This window comes from Arachis hypogaea, chromosome 1 (assembly GCF_003086295.3).
Source record: "Arachis hypogaea cultivar Tifrunner chromosome 1, arahy.Tifrunner.gnm2.J5K5, whole genome shotgun sequence".
Taxonomy (NCBI): domain Eukaryota; kingdom Viridiplantae; phylum Streptophyta; class Magnoliopsida; order Fabales; family Fabaceae; genus Arachis; species Arachis hypogaea.
The window spans coordinates 100,568,471-100,583,616 of record NC_092036.1 but is presented as its reverse complement, the minus strand read 5'-3'; the positions used below and the strand labels follow the sequence as shown (position 1 = coordinate 100,583,616).

General features: G+C 32.5%; 1 protein-coding gene across 1 annotated transcript; it reads left to right on the top strand.

Moving 5' to 3' along the window:
* Nucleotides 1–1,546: 1,546 nt before the first annotated feature.
* Nucleotides 1,547–3,338, top strand: LOC140183773 (serine/threonine-protein phosphatase 7 long form homolog). Its single transcript, XM_072232796.1, has 5 exons — nucleotides 1,547–1,618; nucleotides 2,039–2,781; nucleotides 2,863–2,950; nucleotides 3,052–3,183; nucleotides 3,333–3,338. The coding sequence occupies exons 1-5, from the start codon at nucleotides 1,547–1,549 to the stop codon at nucleotides 3,336–3,338; spliced, it is 1,041 nt and encodes a 346-aa protein (XP_072088897.1).
* Nucleotides 3,339–15,146: the final 11,808 nt, after the last annotated feature.

The following is a 15,146-nucleotide window of genomic DNA, read 5'->3' as shown; positions in this document are numbered from 1 at the left end:
CGTTTTGGATTGTGGTAGGATATTATAGATAGGTAGGTATATATATTATTGCCTACTTTATTTAAAATTAAAAAATGATTGTGGATATCTTTGGGTTAGATGCTTGTGCTACGCCACCTATGGTGGTGGTGCTATCGCCTATATATGCATGGCATATCTTTCTAGCTTCGATAACTTTAAATTAAAAAATAGAATTCACTAATTATACACCTTAAAGTTAATTATTAAATTTTGTTTATAAAAAATATATAAAAAATTTACTGAATATTACTTATTATTAATTAAACAGTTATATAGTGGCTATTGCGAATCTAGAACATGTATATACAGAAAGCAAAAACAAATTAAATGTAAATAGATGCATGCATGGTATGAAGGGTTTATAAGCGTATATTATTTGGTTTGTGCTGATTTAGCGGGAAATAATAAACACGTCTCTCTCACGATATAGCTAGCTAGCCATAGCTAGCAGACATCTTACATCAACAATGGACGAACATTCAATTCATTGGCTAATTATATAGCTAACTCAATATATATATAAGACCAAGATCTGGCATTGAGATTGATGTTTCAGCTGCGCTCTTTAACTAAATTCCTAATTATGCTATTATTATTATTATTATTATTATTATTATTATTATTATTATTATTATTATTATTATTATTATTATTATCTAAGCCTCAATTTGTGTATGAAAATGTATCCAAATTGGTTTTTAACCCCTATTGGACAGGCTCAGCTAGAACGTTTGTATAAGCATAGAGAAGACATACAAGAGAAGAATAGTCACTACCAACGACTAATAATTAAGGAAACGTGGAATTAATTTAAAGCAACTCTAAATTTGAAGTAATTTTGGTCTTGCCATGCATCTTAAAATAAGAATGCAATTGGATCAATTATATCTTTGAACATGTTTAAATGTCACTTTTTGAGATTATAATAAAAGCCCTCCTACAATAGTATTTTTATTTTGGACTTTTTTTAATTATATTCGTTTTATTATATCAAAATTTATTATATATGTCTTAGAAAAAAATCTCTATAACTAAGTAGTTGAGTAAAAATGATAATTTTTTCTAGGGCAATTTACGTTTTTAAATTGTTTCAACTCCAAATTTACGCAAATGCATTGTTTCAAAAATGGTTACGCAATTACGTTGTTTCACTATATTATATAAACCGTTACTGGCAGTAGCGGTTTAGAGATGCACAGAAACCGCTAGAGCCAGCAGCGGATTCTGCTCAAAAAATGCATTATAGAAACCGCGACAGCTCATCGCGGTTTATGTTTGAGAGAAGATGGTCATAAACCGCTGTTGCCAGCAGCGGTTTATGTGCGTGGGGATATGTGCGTAAACCGCTAGAGGCTATAGCGGTTTACGTTAAGTATGCATCATTATATAAACCGCTGAGCCAGCCGCGGATTATGCAATTGGAGGTTGGGAGAGGAAATTCTAGAGAGAGGAAATTCTAGAGAGAGGTCAGAGCAAGTTGAGAGGGGGTCCGAGGTATTTGAGTTGCGACTTCCGGCGGGATATCATGGCAGAAGACAGAAGGAGCATGTACCGACTGAACGGTGTTGCTCATGTTGCCGGTTCCATTGGTGACGAGGTTAGTTAATTATTTTGGTCTTTTTTTAGGCTTAGCAATTTTTTAGTTAGAAAAATGATATGAATGCAAGCATATACGGATTTTATAGATTAGTCCCTTTTAGTTTTAAAAATAGTATGAAGGTTAAAGTATAAAGAATTTTTTTTTGGAATTTTATAGTTTAAGGTTTGTAATACTTTTATAATTGTGGGTGTTATCTAATAAGTTAAGTTTGTTGTCATTTGTGCTATTGTAGTAAATATTTTACATCTTAATTTCGCTAGTTTATTGACTACTTATTTATAGGTTTTAGGGATTAATTTGTTCACCGGTCAAAAATTTGTTGACATTTTGGAGATATGTGTTATTATTAGATAAGAAATTTCGTTATGGATTGGAGAATTTAATTGTATCCTGCATTGATTGTGCTATTTTTTGCAGCCCACTAGGTGTATATACAGTGTGAGACGGCAACAGAATATGCCCCTGCATGATAGGATCATCCCGTATTTAGAGAGGGCTGGATTGTACCATTTGGCCAGGCTAAACAGCCATTGGTTCTGGTTGGATGAGCCATTGGTTAGTGCGTTCGTTGAGAGGTGGCGTCCTGAGACGCACACGTTCCACATGCCTTTTGGAGAGTGCACAGTGACATTGCAGGACGTGGCTTTTCAGCTTTGGTTGCCTGTCGATGGGGAGGCTGTGAGTGGTTGCCTAGGTGAGTTTGAAACATACATTGAGGGTGGTCGACCAGCCTGGGAGTGGTTTCAGGACCCATTCGGTGAGCTGCCACCACCGAATAAGGTTAAGCAGATGACGGTCCACTTTACATGGTTCCACGAGAGGTTTAGTGTGCTACCACCAGATGCGAACGAGGAGACAGTTCGCATCTACGCACGTGCCTACATCATGATGCTTTTATCTACTCAGTTATTTGGGGACAAGAGTGCGAACCGGGTACATATATGGTGGTTGCCATTTGTGGCGAACCTTGATGAGATGGGGCGATATAGCTGGGGTTCGGTTGCGTTGGCTTGGTTGTACCGATGTATGTGTCGGGTAGCAAACAGAAATGTTACTAACCTTGCGGGTCCCCTCCAGTTGCTACAGAGTTGGATATTCTGGCGTTTTCCCTCGTTGAGGCCGTCCGGGTTTGATTATTTCTCTTTTCCACTGGCATCCAAGTATGTTTTATGTCTTTTTCATAGGTTAAAAAATAGTATGTTGTGTTTTTCGAGTTTGTGTCTCATTATATTTACAATTAGGTGGTCTGCTTACTTACCTCCGAACGATGGGAAAGAACAGAGGGTCATAAGTTATAGGCTTGCATTGGATCGCATGAGCACTCGTGATGTAAGTATTATACTTGTTATGATTAAGTTTTAGGGTTGCTCTGGAGTCGTGAATATATATATACTTGTTATGGCAACGTCTGATGTACTTTGATTTTTCAGATTATATGGGAGCCCTACTCTGCGCTTGATGTACTTGCTGTGGTCCATCCGGAGATACTCACAGACGAGCATTCTCGTATCTGGCGAGCGGTCACTTCTTTGATATACTTTGCTGTCATCGAGTGGCATCAGGTTGATAGGGTTGTCCCACAGCTTGGTGGAGTGCAGCATATCCCCGAGGACGCTTTGAACATAGACTGGCTGCATGCTAAGGATGGAAGGGGAGGAGATAGGTGGTTCCCCCATTACTATCGGGACTGGCATTTACACTGGGGGAGCAGACTTGATGCAGTCATTTACACATAGCTGGGTTCTCTGACCTCATTATATCAAACCAATAGTCAAATTCGGCTTCCGTCTTAGCATAAGCGGCGTTAACCAGCCACCTTCTGACATCCTGCCCCTTGAAGGTGAGGGCAAAATTTGCAGCAACATGCCGAATGCAAAATGCCCTATAAGCATGTGGAGGTCGCCAACAACTATCGGGTGACTCCAGCGCAGCCTTGATGCCGTTGTGTCTGTCGGAGATGACGAGAATACCTTCCTGTGGAGTAACATGTCTTCTAAGATTGGACAGAAAATATGACCAAGACTCAGCATTTTCCCCCTCCACTAGTGCAAACGCAACAGGCAAAATATTCGAATTCCCATCCTGAGCAATCGCCAACAACAACGTCCCTCCATACTTACCATACAAGTGTGTCCCATCGATGCTGACGAGTGGCTTACAGTGGCAGAATGCCTCAACACATGGAGGGAATGTCCAAAACATGCGATGAAAGTAGACTCTTTCTTCATCAACCTGGTCACCCACTCTAACCGGGGAGGTCTTCAGCAAAGCAACGGAACCGTCCATGGTTAACGTGACCCCAAGGATCCAGCGGGGCAGATCTGCATATGACTCCTCCCAATCGCCGTAGATCTGTGCTACTGCCTTCTGCTTTGCCAACCACACCTTCCGATAACTTGGCTTGAAACCATATGTTGCCTCTGTTGCCTCTTGCAACACCTTAATCGAGACCGACGCATCAGCTCTAACCAATGAAAAAATTCTTGCACAAATCACATGATAATCAAGCTGCATGTGGTCGCTCGAAATCGATGTGGCCATACACGTGTGTGGTCCGTTGTACCTCCTAACTTTCCATGTGCTCTTCCTTTTTCGCATGACTATCCGAATCAACCACGTGCATCCGTTACCGAACTCCTTGCATCTCCCTTGGTATTTTAGACTGTCTGACTCCATAACCCTGTACTCAACTCCACGCCGAATGCTGTAATCTTTCACGCTCAGCACAGCTTCCTCCTTACTCTGGAACGATTGGCCAATCTGAAATTCAGTCAAACCTTGTCCCATCATGCATACCCTGTCCATCGAATGTTGCCTCAACATTCTGGTGCTGACCAAGGGCCTCCAAGTTCAAAGACGACAGGTGCGGAGGGTACTCTTGTGTTGCAGAACCGGAACCTCCATGGGCTGCACCTATTGGTATATCATCTTCACTGTCCCCACCAATATCGAGTGGCTCCTCATCGGAATCATCATCACAAAGCGCATTCTCAACTCGATCCGGTCCAACCTCAAACTCAACCTCAGCACGTTCTGGCTCGGGAGGTAGAACTACCGCTGCTACCACAGGCAGTGATGTCGATGCACCGCCCCCTGTGGTCGACTGAGGACCCGGTGCTGATGCCCCAGAGCTATCCACACGATCTTCCAACTTCGCAAACATCTCAGGAATCCTCACCTCCGGAAAACTACGCCTACAGTGAAACAAGACCTGCAGGTCTTCATCCGACCCAATCACAAAGGTCTCAAACCGCACGCCGGTTGACACAACAGTAATGGAAATCTTGTAAAACAACTTTTTAACCTGCTTCGTACCACAGGTACCGAGCTTCTGTAGTATGCTGAGCTTAATCTCTGCCAATGTACTTGAAGATCGAATAAAAATACTAACCGGTTCTCTATCTGTGAATTTCACACCGTGGCGTTTGCTCCTTTGAATTTTTCCAGAGCAATAGACCAGAGCCACAAAACTATCCTCACCAGCCATTTGTGAATAACACTCTACCTCTCCACATTTGCCCCTCCATGGTTTATATAGGGAACCCAATGACACAGAATACACGTAAACCGCTATGGCCACCAGCGGTTTACGCACGCATTTCAACAAACATAAACCGCTGCTGGCAGCAGCGGTTTATGAAGAACCAAAAATCAACAGAATCCGCTGCTGGCTCTAGCGGTTTCTGTGCATCTCTAAACCGCTACTGCCAGTAGCGGTTTATATAATATAGTGAAACAACGTAATTGCGTAACCATTTTTGAAACAATGCATTTGCGTAAATTTGAGGTTGAAACAATTTAAAAACGTAAATTGCCCTTTTTTCTATGCAATTACATATACACAAAATAGTCGTCCTGACTATTTATTAATAAGATTCTAAAAATTTGATCAAACCGAACAGTTTGACCGAATTAACGGAAATCGATCCTTTAGTCAATTCGGTTGACTTTCAAAATTGCTTCACAAAACATTAGTAAAAAAAATAGTTAAACCGATGGTTAATAGATAAATTGATTGAACTAGCCCGATCTTTTGAATATATAATTCTCTCTCATCAAAGGGGCAGAAAACAAGAAGCAGAACAAGAACAATAAATTAAACGCCATTTCCGTCGTCTAGCCCCACAGTTTTCGTCGACACAGTCCCCTGCATCTAGAACGGCAGGGCTGAACAGCAGCAAATGAAAGACAGAGAGTGGCAATTGCAGGGAGGAGAGGAGGAAGGCACGACGTTAGAGAGTGATACGGGGTTGCTGCTACGTGGAGCACAACACGATGAGCTGTTGATGCATGGAGAACGACAAGGCGGCTGCTTGCGTGAAGAACGACGGAGAGAGAGCGCGACTACGATGAAGAGAGAGGGTGAGGATAGGCTGCTGCTGTCCGGGTAGGAATTAGGGATGAGGTTGTATTTTATTGGTAGATTGATATTTAATGATGAAAAAAATTGTTTAAATGTGTTTTTTTTTTGTATGAACAGAGGTGAGAGAGATTAGATTAGGGTTCATGATCAATGAAGTAATTTTTCAATGTATATAAATAATGAGATGTATTTTGATTTTGATTTTTAAATTAATTTTTGTTTAATATAAAAAAGGGTATTTTAGTCTTTTTATAATATTAAATAAAAAATATTTTTTATTTTTATTAAAGTATAAAGATAATTTAGTAAAATAATTGATATAATATATATTTAAAAAAAGAAAAATTAATTATTGACGTGGAAAATATAATCCATGTGTCGTGTTTTAATTTGTCTACATTTTAATTGTATCGATACGTATGAATTTATGATCGTACCGTAGCAAACACCTATTATTTAATATAAAATACATTTGGATCGAATTTTCTTATACTATTTATAACATTTGAACATTTTTTCGTTTTATAAAATGTCAAATATAGGTGTAGCCAGCTACTAGCTAGGTCCCATAGTAATAAAGAAAAAAGATCATATACAGTAAAACATATTATTCACATGGCTGTATCCAAAGGTTGACCATACACGGTAATTTCTAGAAAAAGTGAAAAACTGAAAAACGAAACACAAACTACTGTTGCTATCTCAATGGCTCTTTACTTGTTTTAGATGATATTACATGAAATTAGATAGGTTAACAACCTTGTTTTGTGACAACACTTGTGCGATTTATATTGCTTCAAACCCATCTTCCCCATAGTCCATAGAAGCGAGAGCTATCATTCATGTTGCTTGAGAAAATTTCTTGGCAGATCTAACACATTTGATGCCTGTTTCTTCTTCAAATTAAATTGGCAGATTTTATAACAGTGATATTATTGCAAATGTGACTATTGCAAGTGTGACGAATGAAAGAAGTTAATTGTACATTAAAAAAAATAGAGAACAAAAAATTTATAAAATAAGAGATTTATTAATTTATAATTAAAAAATTTTGAATTAGATGTAATGACTTTTTATTTTGTATTCTCTCGTTCGATTCTTTTTCGAAATCTTTTCTAACCACTTTTCAATTATTGTTTTCAAATTAGGTCTCATGAATTTGTATTGTCCTAATGGTTTTATTCATTTATTGGTTAACTACTTAACTTATCAAACAAGTCAACAAGTTAGTTAAGCAAGATATTTATCAATTGGGTTATGTTACGTATACATTAAAATTAGTCTCCAAAATCAGTTACTAGTATAAAAATACATGTTAAAATATAAATACACATTGAAAATAAATTAAACTATACATATATTTATACACAAATTCATTGGTGGCTAATTTTAGTGACTGATTTTGGTATACAAATAGCATTTTCTTTACCGATAATTGGTTAACTTTTTATTTTGGGGATTGCAAGCTAATTAGGCAATGACTTAAGGTATATAAATAGTAATATTATTCTCTCAACTTCGAATTTAAATTCTCTAAATTTTAAATTTTACTTTAGAGAGAAAAATATAATCTCTCACCATTTATTTTATAAGTGAGACTAAGAGAAAATATGAGAGAGAAACTATTAAAGGATGAAAAATCACACTTTACTTTCTAAAACTTTCTAAAGTAAAAATTCAAAATTTAGAAAATTCAAATTCCTCAACTTCTTATTTCTTATTCTCATTTTCTATTCTTTTTTCTCTTCGATTACAATAAAAGAGATTGATAAAAGCTCTAAATCCATAAACACCAATTCCTATGCTGATGCAATCCCACATAATCAAGAGAGGTATATCCAATAACAAGTTAACAAACATATTTAAACTACATTCTATACTAATTAATTGTCATTAATTATTAATTATTTAAATTTTATTTTTTAAAAATGCAAAATTAATGATTATTAATTACTTCTTTTTATTCGATTTCATCTTTTATTATTTATTAGGCAAACCCCTAATTTCTCTTTCAAAAAAGAAATGTCCAAACTAAAAAAAAAAAACAAAACATAAGATAAAGAATTATCCAAATTCTAAGAAAAAATATATAAAATATAAGAAAAAAACCATCCAAATCCTAAGAAAAAAACATATAAAACATAGAAAAAGAATCATCCAAAACTAATAAAAAGAATCATCCAAAATTTAGGAAAAAGAAACATTCAAAACATAGGAGAAGAGAAGAAGAAGAGCCATAGCGTGACCGGCGACGACATTTTGGACGCTATTGCGTGTACAATGGGAGACTCGTGGTGGTGCGTTGCGAGGAGGAAGCCACGGAGGCCGCACATCGCGAGTAGAAGAGTTACTATGGATCGGAATAGTTGATCACACGTTGCAAATGGGAGACCGGCGGTAGCTACGTCGCAACGGATGGGGGCCACGGCGGTGCAGATACGTCGGGATGGTAAGCGACGGCGTCGACGAAAGAAGGACGGCGACCGGACGTGTGAAAGAGGTCGCTTAGCTCAATGAAAGACGTGACGGTGGTCGGTGGACAGCGGCGTCGAAAATACGTGGAGACGGTGTGTTTGTGGAAGGAGAGATTTGGCTGTTTCCAAATGAATGAAAGAGGATTAAATTTTTTATGGATTCTTTTTATTGTGTATTATAAATGTGATTAGGATAAATATAAAAAGTATCTTTTTTGAATTTTAAATTTTTATTTTTAAATTTTATTTATTTATAAAATTTAAATTATAATAGAATTGACTTATGTTAACTTATAAAAGAGTTGTTTTTCTATATTTTTTCTATTTATAACCAATACAAAATAAGATTGAATCCAAACATAGCATTAGTTAATCATAGTTAATCAAGATAACAAAGAACTTCCATAGTTTTGCAAAATGCAATCATGATATTGTCGGACAAAATACTAAATAGCATTACAAACTTGATAGCGAGTGAAACATGAACAAAAAAAACTCAAAGTGAACAATGTCACAAAAAAAAAAAAAAGAAATTACCTTGCATAAAACTAAAAGATAAACAAAACACAAATATAATTATAAAACAACGCCCCTGTTTTATTCAATAGATGCAGAGCATCAACTACAATTCTAACAAAAGAACAATATAAATCCTAACAAAATAACATTTCTACATAAATCCAAATGAATGCAAATAAAAAGACTTACAGAAATAACATATCAAATGAAAAATGAATAAAGAAGCCAAAAAATTATTTTTAAAAAAAAAATCACCTTCTAGATAATGAAAATATTTCTCATTCTTTGTTTTAGTAACTCTCGATGGTCACTATTTTCAAGAATCGCGGGAAGAAATGGAAGAAATCAAACGACGTTAAATTGTCCTAAACTACCGTTATTTTTATTCTAATGGAGGAGACAAAGCGTTGATGTTGGTGAGAAAAGAAAAAGAAGAAATTGTAAGTGATCACCCCTCTCACCAAGTAACCGTTTTATTCTTCTGCATAACAAAACAACAACATTTTACTTTTAAAATGCGCCAAGGTTCAAAACGGCATCATTCCATTTATCTCATGTAATACTGGTTATGCTACATTAATTTTTTGGCTCACGTCTAAAATTGGACCAGGGACTCATATGTAACTCCGAAAGTCCAAATTAGTGTAATAGAAATCTCAAGGATCAAATTAGTGCACGATAAAAAACTCGGAAATCACTTTAGGATTTAGTCACACAATCTCCTTGCCACTAGACAGATTGTTCTTTGTTGATATATATGCTAATTTATATATATACAAAAAACGTTCTATTAAATTGTATTATATTTTTTAAATTTTATATTCACTCATTTTTAAATTCAATTGTATTTTTAATTATGTATAATTATCAATATAAAATTATAAATATAAAATTTATCAAATATGTACCAAAAAATATCAAATATTTTTATTAAGTGCTACATAATTTTTTTTATTATATGATATTTATCAATATTTTTACTAATTACATATAATATATAAAAATATAATATGTATAGATTAATTAATTAGTTATTAAATTTTAAAAAATAGTTATTTTAGTATAAAAATAAAATTAGAAAACACTTATTAGGAAGAAGAAAATACTAGTATTTTATACAATTATTTAATAATAGTCGAATTAACCAGTTTAACCAGTAACTCAATAGTTTAGCCAATAATCTAATGACTCGGTATTCTGGTTGAATTAGTTGTTGGTTCAATTTTGATGATAATGGTTAATATGACAGAAAATGTGTTCATTTAATTTAGTTTTAAGTTGGTATGATAGAAGTTTTTCAATTAAGTTGGCTGTATTTGTTGAAAAAGTCTAGAGAGCTAGCAGTTTTATTGAATTTTGGCCAGTATGTAACCAGCAGGGGAATGTGAGTCATTGGATGAAATTTCATACCAATCTCACACCATCAAATCATCATTGATGGCTAGTTGATGGCTAACAATCACAAAAATTACTGGCCCCCTAGCATTATTCGCATTTGTTTATAGACACGGGACACTAAGACAAAGACATAAAGACAAAAAATTATATTTGGCAGATAAAACATGAATAGAGACATTGTATCTAAAAACACTAACAAGAGACACAACTTATTTTTATTTTTTATTTTTTTCATAATTTTTTTTAATTTTTCATAATGATATTTTTTATTATTATATTTTTCTTTCCAAATTTTTGAATGAAACAAAAATGAGAATAAATTAGACTTTTATAATTTGTTCTAATTTATCATCAAATAAAATACAAGAACACTAATTTTTATATTTCTATCTTTTGTATACTATTTTAGTGTCTTATCTTATTCTGTTATCAGAATCAAACGTAGCTTTTCATCCATCAAATGAGTGTTAAAATTTGATATCCACTTTGACATATGTACTAATTTGATTCACGGTTCAACATTTATAGGATAAGTTGATCAATATAAAAACCAAAAGATCAACATGATCATTATGTAGTAATGAAGGCCAATTTAGTTATAATCTCTTTCGTGTGATTCAGACTTGTATTATAAGTAAATAAAATAAGTAGCATGAGAATGGATACAGGAAATTCGCACAGTAGAATGAGGAGGAACCAGTTAGATTGTTGTGTGGTAGAGAGGGTGGCAACTGCTTTGAGTCATGTCACCTTATCCAATTGCACATGCTCTGTCTCAAAAGTTAACGCTCTTAACTGCTCAAATAGTTTTAGTCATCTTTAAATAATCACGTTAGCATAATCATGAACATGTGGAGTATATACATACAGGATCCGCAAAACTAGAGACATGATTATTTCATCATTTGCACTTTGGTGGTGGGATTTCTAGCCTCATGATATTGTATGTTGAAGAATAAGGCTCATAATTATTAAAGCATCGCCTTAACACCTTAGCTACTATGGATGTTGTGTGTTTGATTCATTGGAATGAATGAACAAGACTTAATAACAAAGTTGTAGTCAGCTCAAGGTAGCTTAATTATTAATACAATCATAGGTAAAGTCATCACTAACATATTCACCATTCAAAAAATTTCGGGATCAGCAATTTTTTAAAAAGTTGGTCAATATTTAACCATAAAAAAAAAATTGAATGATCTCACACTATTAGATTTAATCTCACACCATTAAAAATATTATTGATAATCAATTGATGGTTACAAATCACAAAAGTTACTAGCCCTTAGCACTTCTATTCATCATTTACCCCTCACAAATTCTGGACAATTTCGTCCCATAATATTTAAGGTAGTTATTCACATAAAAAATTTTTATATAAAAGTAATAGTTAAAAATATATTATATATTACTAATTTTACAAGTAAAATATGTCATATATTATTTTATCATTACAATTAAAATCAAATTTTTCTTCTAAACTTAAAGAATTCTACCCATCTCTATACTAATTTTACAATTAAAATATGTCACATGTCACTCTCTCATTGTAATTAAAATCAAATCTTTTCCTCTAAAACTAAAGAGTTCTTTCCTCATCCCTACTAATTTTACAACCAAAATGTGTCACATATCATTCACTCATTGCAATTGAAATCAAATATTTTTCTCCAAAATTAAAGAGTTCTCCCTCCTCCCTCTCCCTTTATTTATCCTTCTCATTTCTTTAACCACTTTGTCTCTTTTATATATCATTATCAATGACTAATTACAGATTTGACAATCAAAATATGCAATATGATATTCTTTAATTGTATTAAAATTAAAATTGAAATATAGCTATATATTATATTATCTAGTTTAATAACAAAATATGTCACATGACACTCTTATTAAACTTGAAAGAAAATATTTTTCTCCAAAATGAATAAACTCATTTCCTGAATTCTCTCGTTTAACTCGCTCCCTTTTTTCTATTTCTCTTTACCCTTCTCACTCTATATATAATTTATTATATATTTATATATTATTATCTAATTTAATAGCTAAATATGTCACATGACATTCTCTTATTAAAGTTGAGAGGAAATATTTCTCTCCAAAATTAATAAATTCTCTTTCTAAATTCTCTTATCTATCTCTCTTTTTTTTTTCTATTTCTCTCTACCCTTTCTACTCTATATATAATTTATAATTTATAGTTTATATTAGTAATTTGAAAAATCAAAATGTATCACCCAATATTTTTTATTATAATTAAAATAAAATTTATTTCTTTTAAAATTAATAAACTCCCTCTCTCGGTCTTCATCTTTATCTTTCGCTCTCTTTTCTCTCATTTCCTATTTTTTCTATCTTTTTGTTCTACAAAAGGTAAAATTAACAAAATAATATAATTTAAATAAAAAATATTATTAATATATACATATTTTTTTTAGTCTTTTTATTTAGTTTTAAATTTTTACTATTTATCTTTTTAATTTATATTTTTATTTCTTTTCTTTCAAATATTTATTAAATATAATTTAGAGAAAATACTAATATTATGATTAAAAGTTAAAATCAAGATTCAATTATTTAAAAAAATATTGATTTTGAGTTAATTTTATAACTATAAATATAATTTTTTATGCTAATATTTAATTATATTTTATATACATAGAGAGAAAAAAATATTATTTTTAATAACAAGCATAAAAATTAATTATTTTTATTTGTACAACAAACTTAACATCTAATCAAAAGTATACAAGTTAAATCGTTTCAAATTTTAAATAACAAATATTAAAATTAATTATTAGTAATAAATTACACTCTTTCACATAAAAATAATAACTAAAAAGATAAAAATTTTATTATTTGATTTTTATCTACGAAGATCCTAATCTTCTTAGTCGATGAGGATTTTAATTTTGTCCCCTTACAATCTTTTTGTAAAAATAGTTTAATTTTATAAATTTTTTGTGCCGTAATTTATAATATCAAAATAAAATCGATATAATTTTAAAAAATTTATATTTTTGTAATATAATTATAAATAAAAATACTAGTTATTATATAATTTAATTAAATTGTTTAATATAATACTTGTTCATATATTAACCATCACTTTTATTTGTATGTACCTTCACGTAAATAGCCACTAAATCCTTAAGTTACAACTTTGCATAGGTTATGTTACAACTTACAATCTTTCACTCAATGTAGATGTTTCACTTTGAGAAATTTTGATGAAAAAAATTTATATATATTTATGTTTATATGAAGTTATTAGTTGAAAATAATTAAATAATTTAATATATTTAATTAAATTATTATTTAATAATTTTTAATTATCAACTTTACATAAAAATAATTGTCTGTGAATTTTCATTAATTTTTATAGCTGCCACAATTCTTCATAAATTTTAATAAACGCATTACAAAATAATGTTAGACTTGTATATATTTTTTAATCTTTATACAATTAGTTTTGAATAACTAGGGAAATTTTGTGAGCATGTAGCGTTGCAAAACTACACCCAGAAAATTTATAGATGGATGCGGAACATAGAAGATATAGAAATTATACATGCACACCAGGAATGGAACTTATTATATATTTTGTGATTGAATTAGGCTAGGGAGGTCAATTCGAATGGCCTGCCCTCCCTCTCTATCCTGTTCCGTCCCACCCTTTTTTAAATAGAATGAGTTTTTTCAATGATTGACTAAGTTTAAAAAGAATTTGGATCGAATTTTTTGGGGGGAGTATGAGTCGGGTATAAGTAATAGTTATCACTGATGTTGCTACTCTAATTCTAATGCACTTTATTTTTGTCCCTGCTTACTGTTGTTATTTGTTTTGTCTCTATTTTTTATGTTTACAGATGTCAAAGCCTCTACTACTGTGGGTATTATCATTGGAATCACCGAAAATTTTTACCGTCTAAACTGTCATTGTTGTTCTATTCTGCCTTCTTCTGATAGAATTGAATTATGTTCTGTGTAATTATCTTGTTTGCTGCTGTTTTGATGATAATCTATTTTATTTTCTTGATTTTTCCTAGCTGCAAATCATTATTGTATCTATTTGCTATCGCCATTCTTGTCTAAAACTACTGATGCTGTTGTTATTCTTATTAATGTTGCTGGCATTGTCCACGTAGTGTTATTAATACAACATTGAGGTAGGAATTTTTTTCAAAAATCTATTTTATATTATAGAATTGTTGTAAATAGATATTGACGTGAAAAAATATATTTATGTGATTATGAAATTAAATAAATATGAACGAAGCATGATTGTGGTTGATTGATGACAAGTATGTCTGTGTTTTTTCTCTGGTTGTAAAGGTGACAGGGCACCTATTTCCTCTAATGATGACAGGACATATAATCCCTCTAATGGTGGCAGAGCACATAATCCATCTAATGGTGACAAGGCACATATTCCCTCTAATGATATTAATGCGCACCAGAGAGACAGTATTCGGATTAGCTACCGGACATGTCGGGTTTGACTATATAACCAACAAATGAGCTCATTAGTCATAGGGCATACATGCATCATATGCATTTGCATGCTTTGATTGGGTTTGAATTTGTTTTGGTTTGCCTAACTGCTTAACTGTTATCAATCGCTATCTGAGCTACTTGCTGTAATTGATATCTATACTTGTGTTTTTCTTATTTCTTTTGCTTGTATTTGTTCTGGTGTGGCACTTTTGAGGTTGAGTTTTGATACTGAATTAATGATAGTGTTGATTGAATTGCTTAGGCCAGAGCCGTG

Bases quoted from the DNA above. Each gene is read 5' to 3' on its own strand.
- LOC140183773 (XM_072232796.1), top strand. From the start codon at position 1,547: ATGGCAGAAGACAGAAGGAGCATGTACCGACTGAACGGTGTTGCTCAT. The intron at 1,619-2,038 runs GTTAGTTAATTA...TATTTTTTGCAG, and splicing joins CCGGTTCCATTGGTGACGAG to CCCACTAGGTGTATATACAG. The intron at 2,782-2,862 runs GTATGTTTTATG...ATTTACAATTAG, and splicing joins TCTTTTCCACTGGCATCCAA to GTGGTCTGCTTACTTACCTC.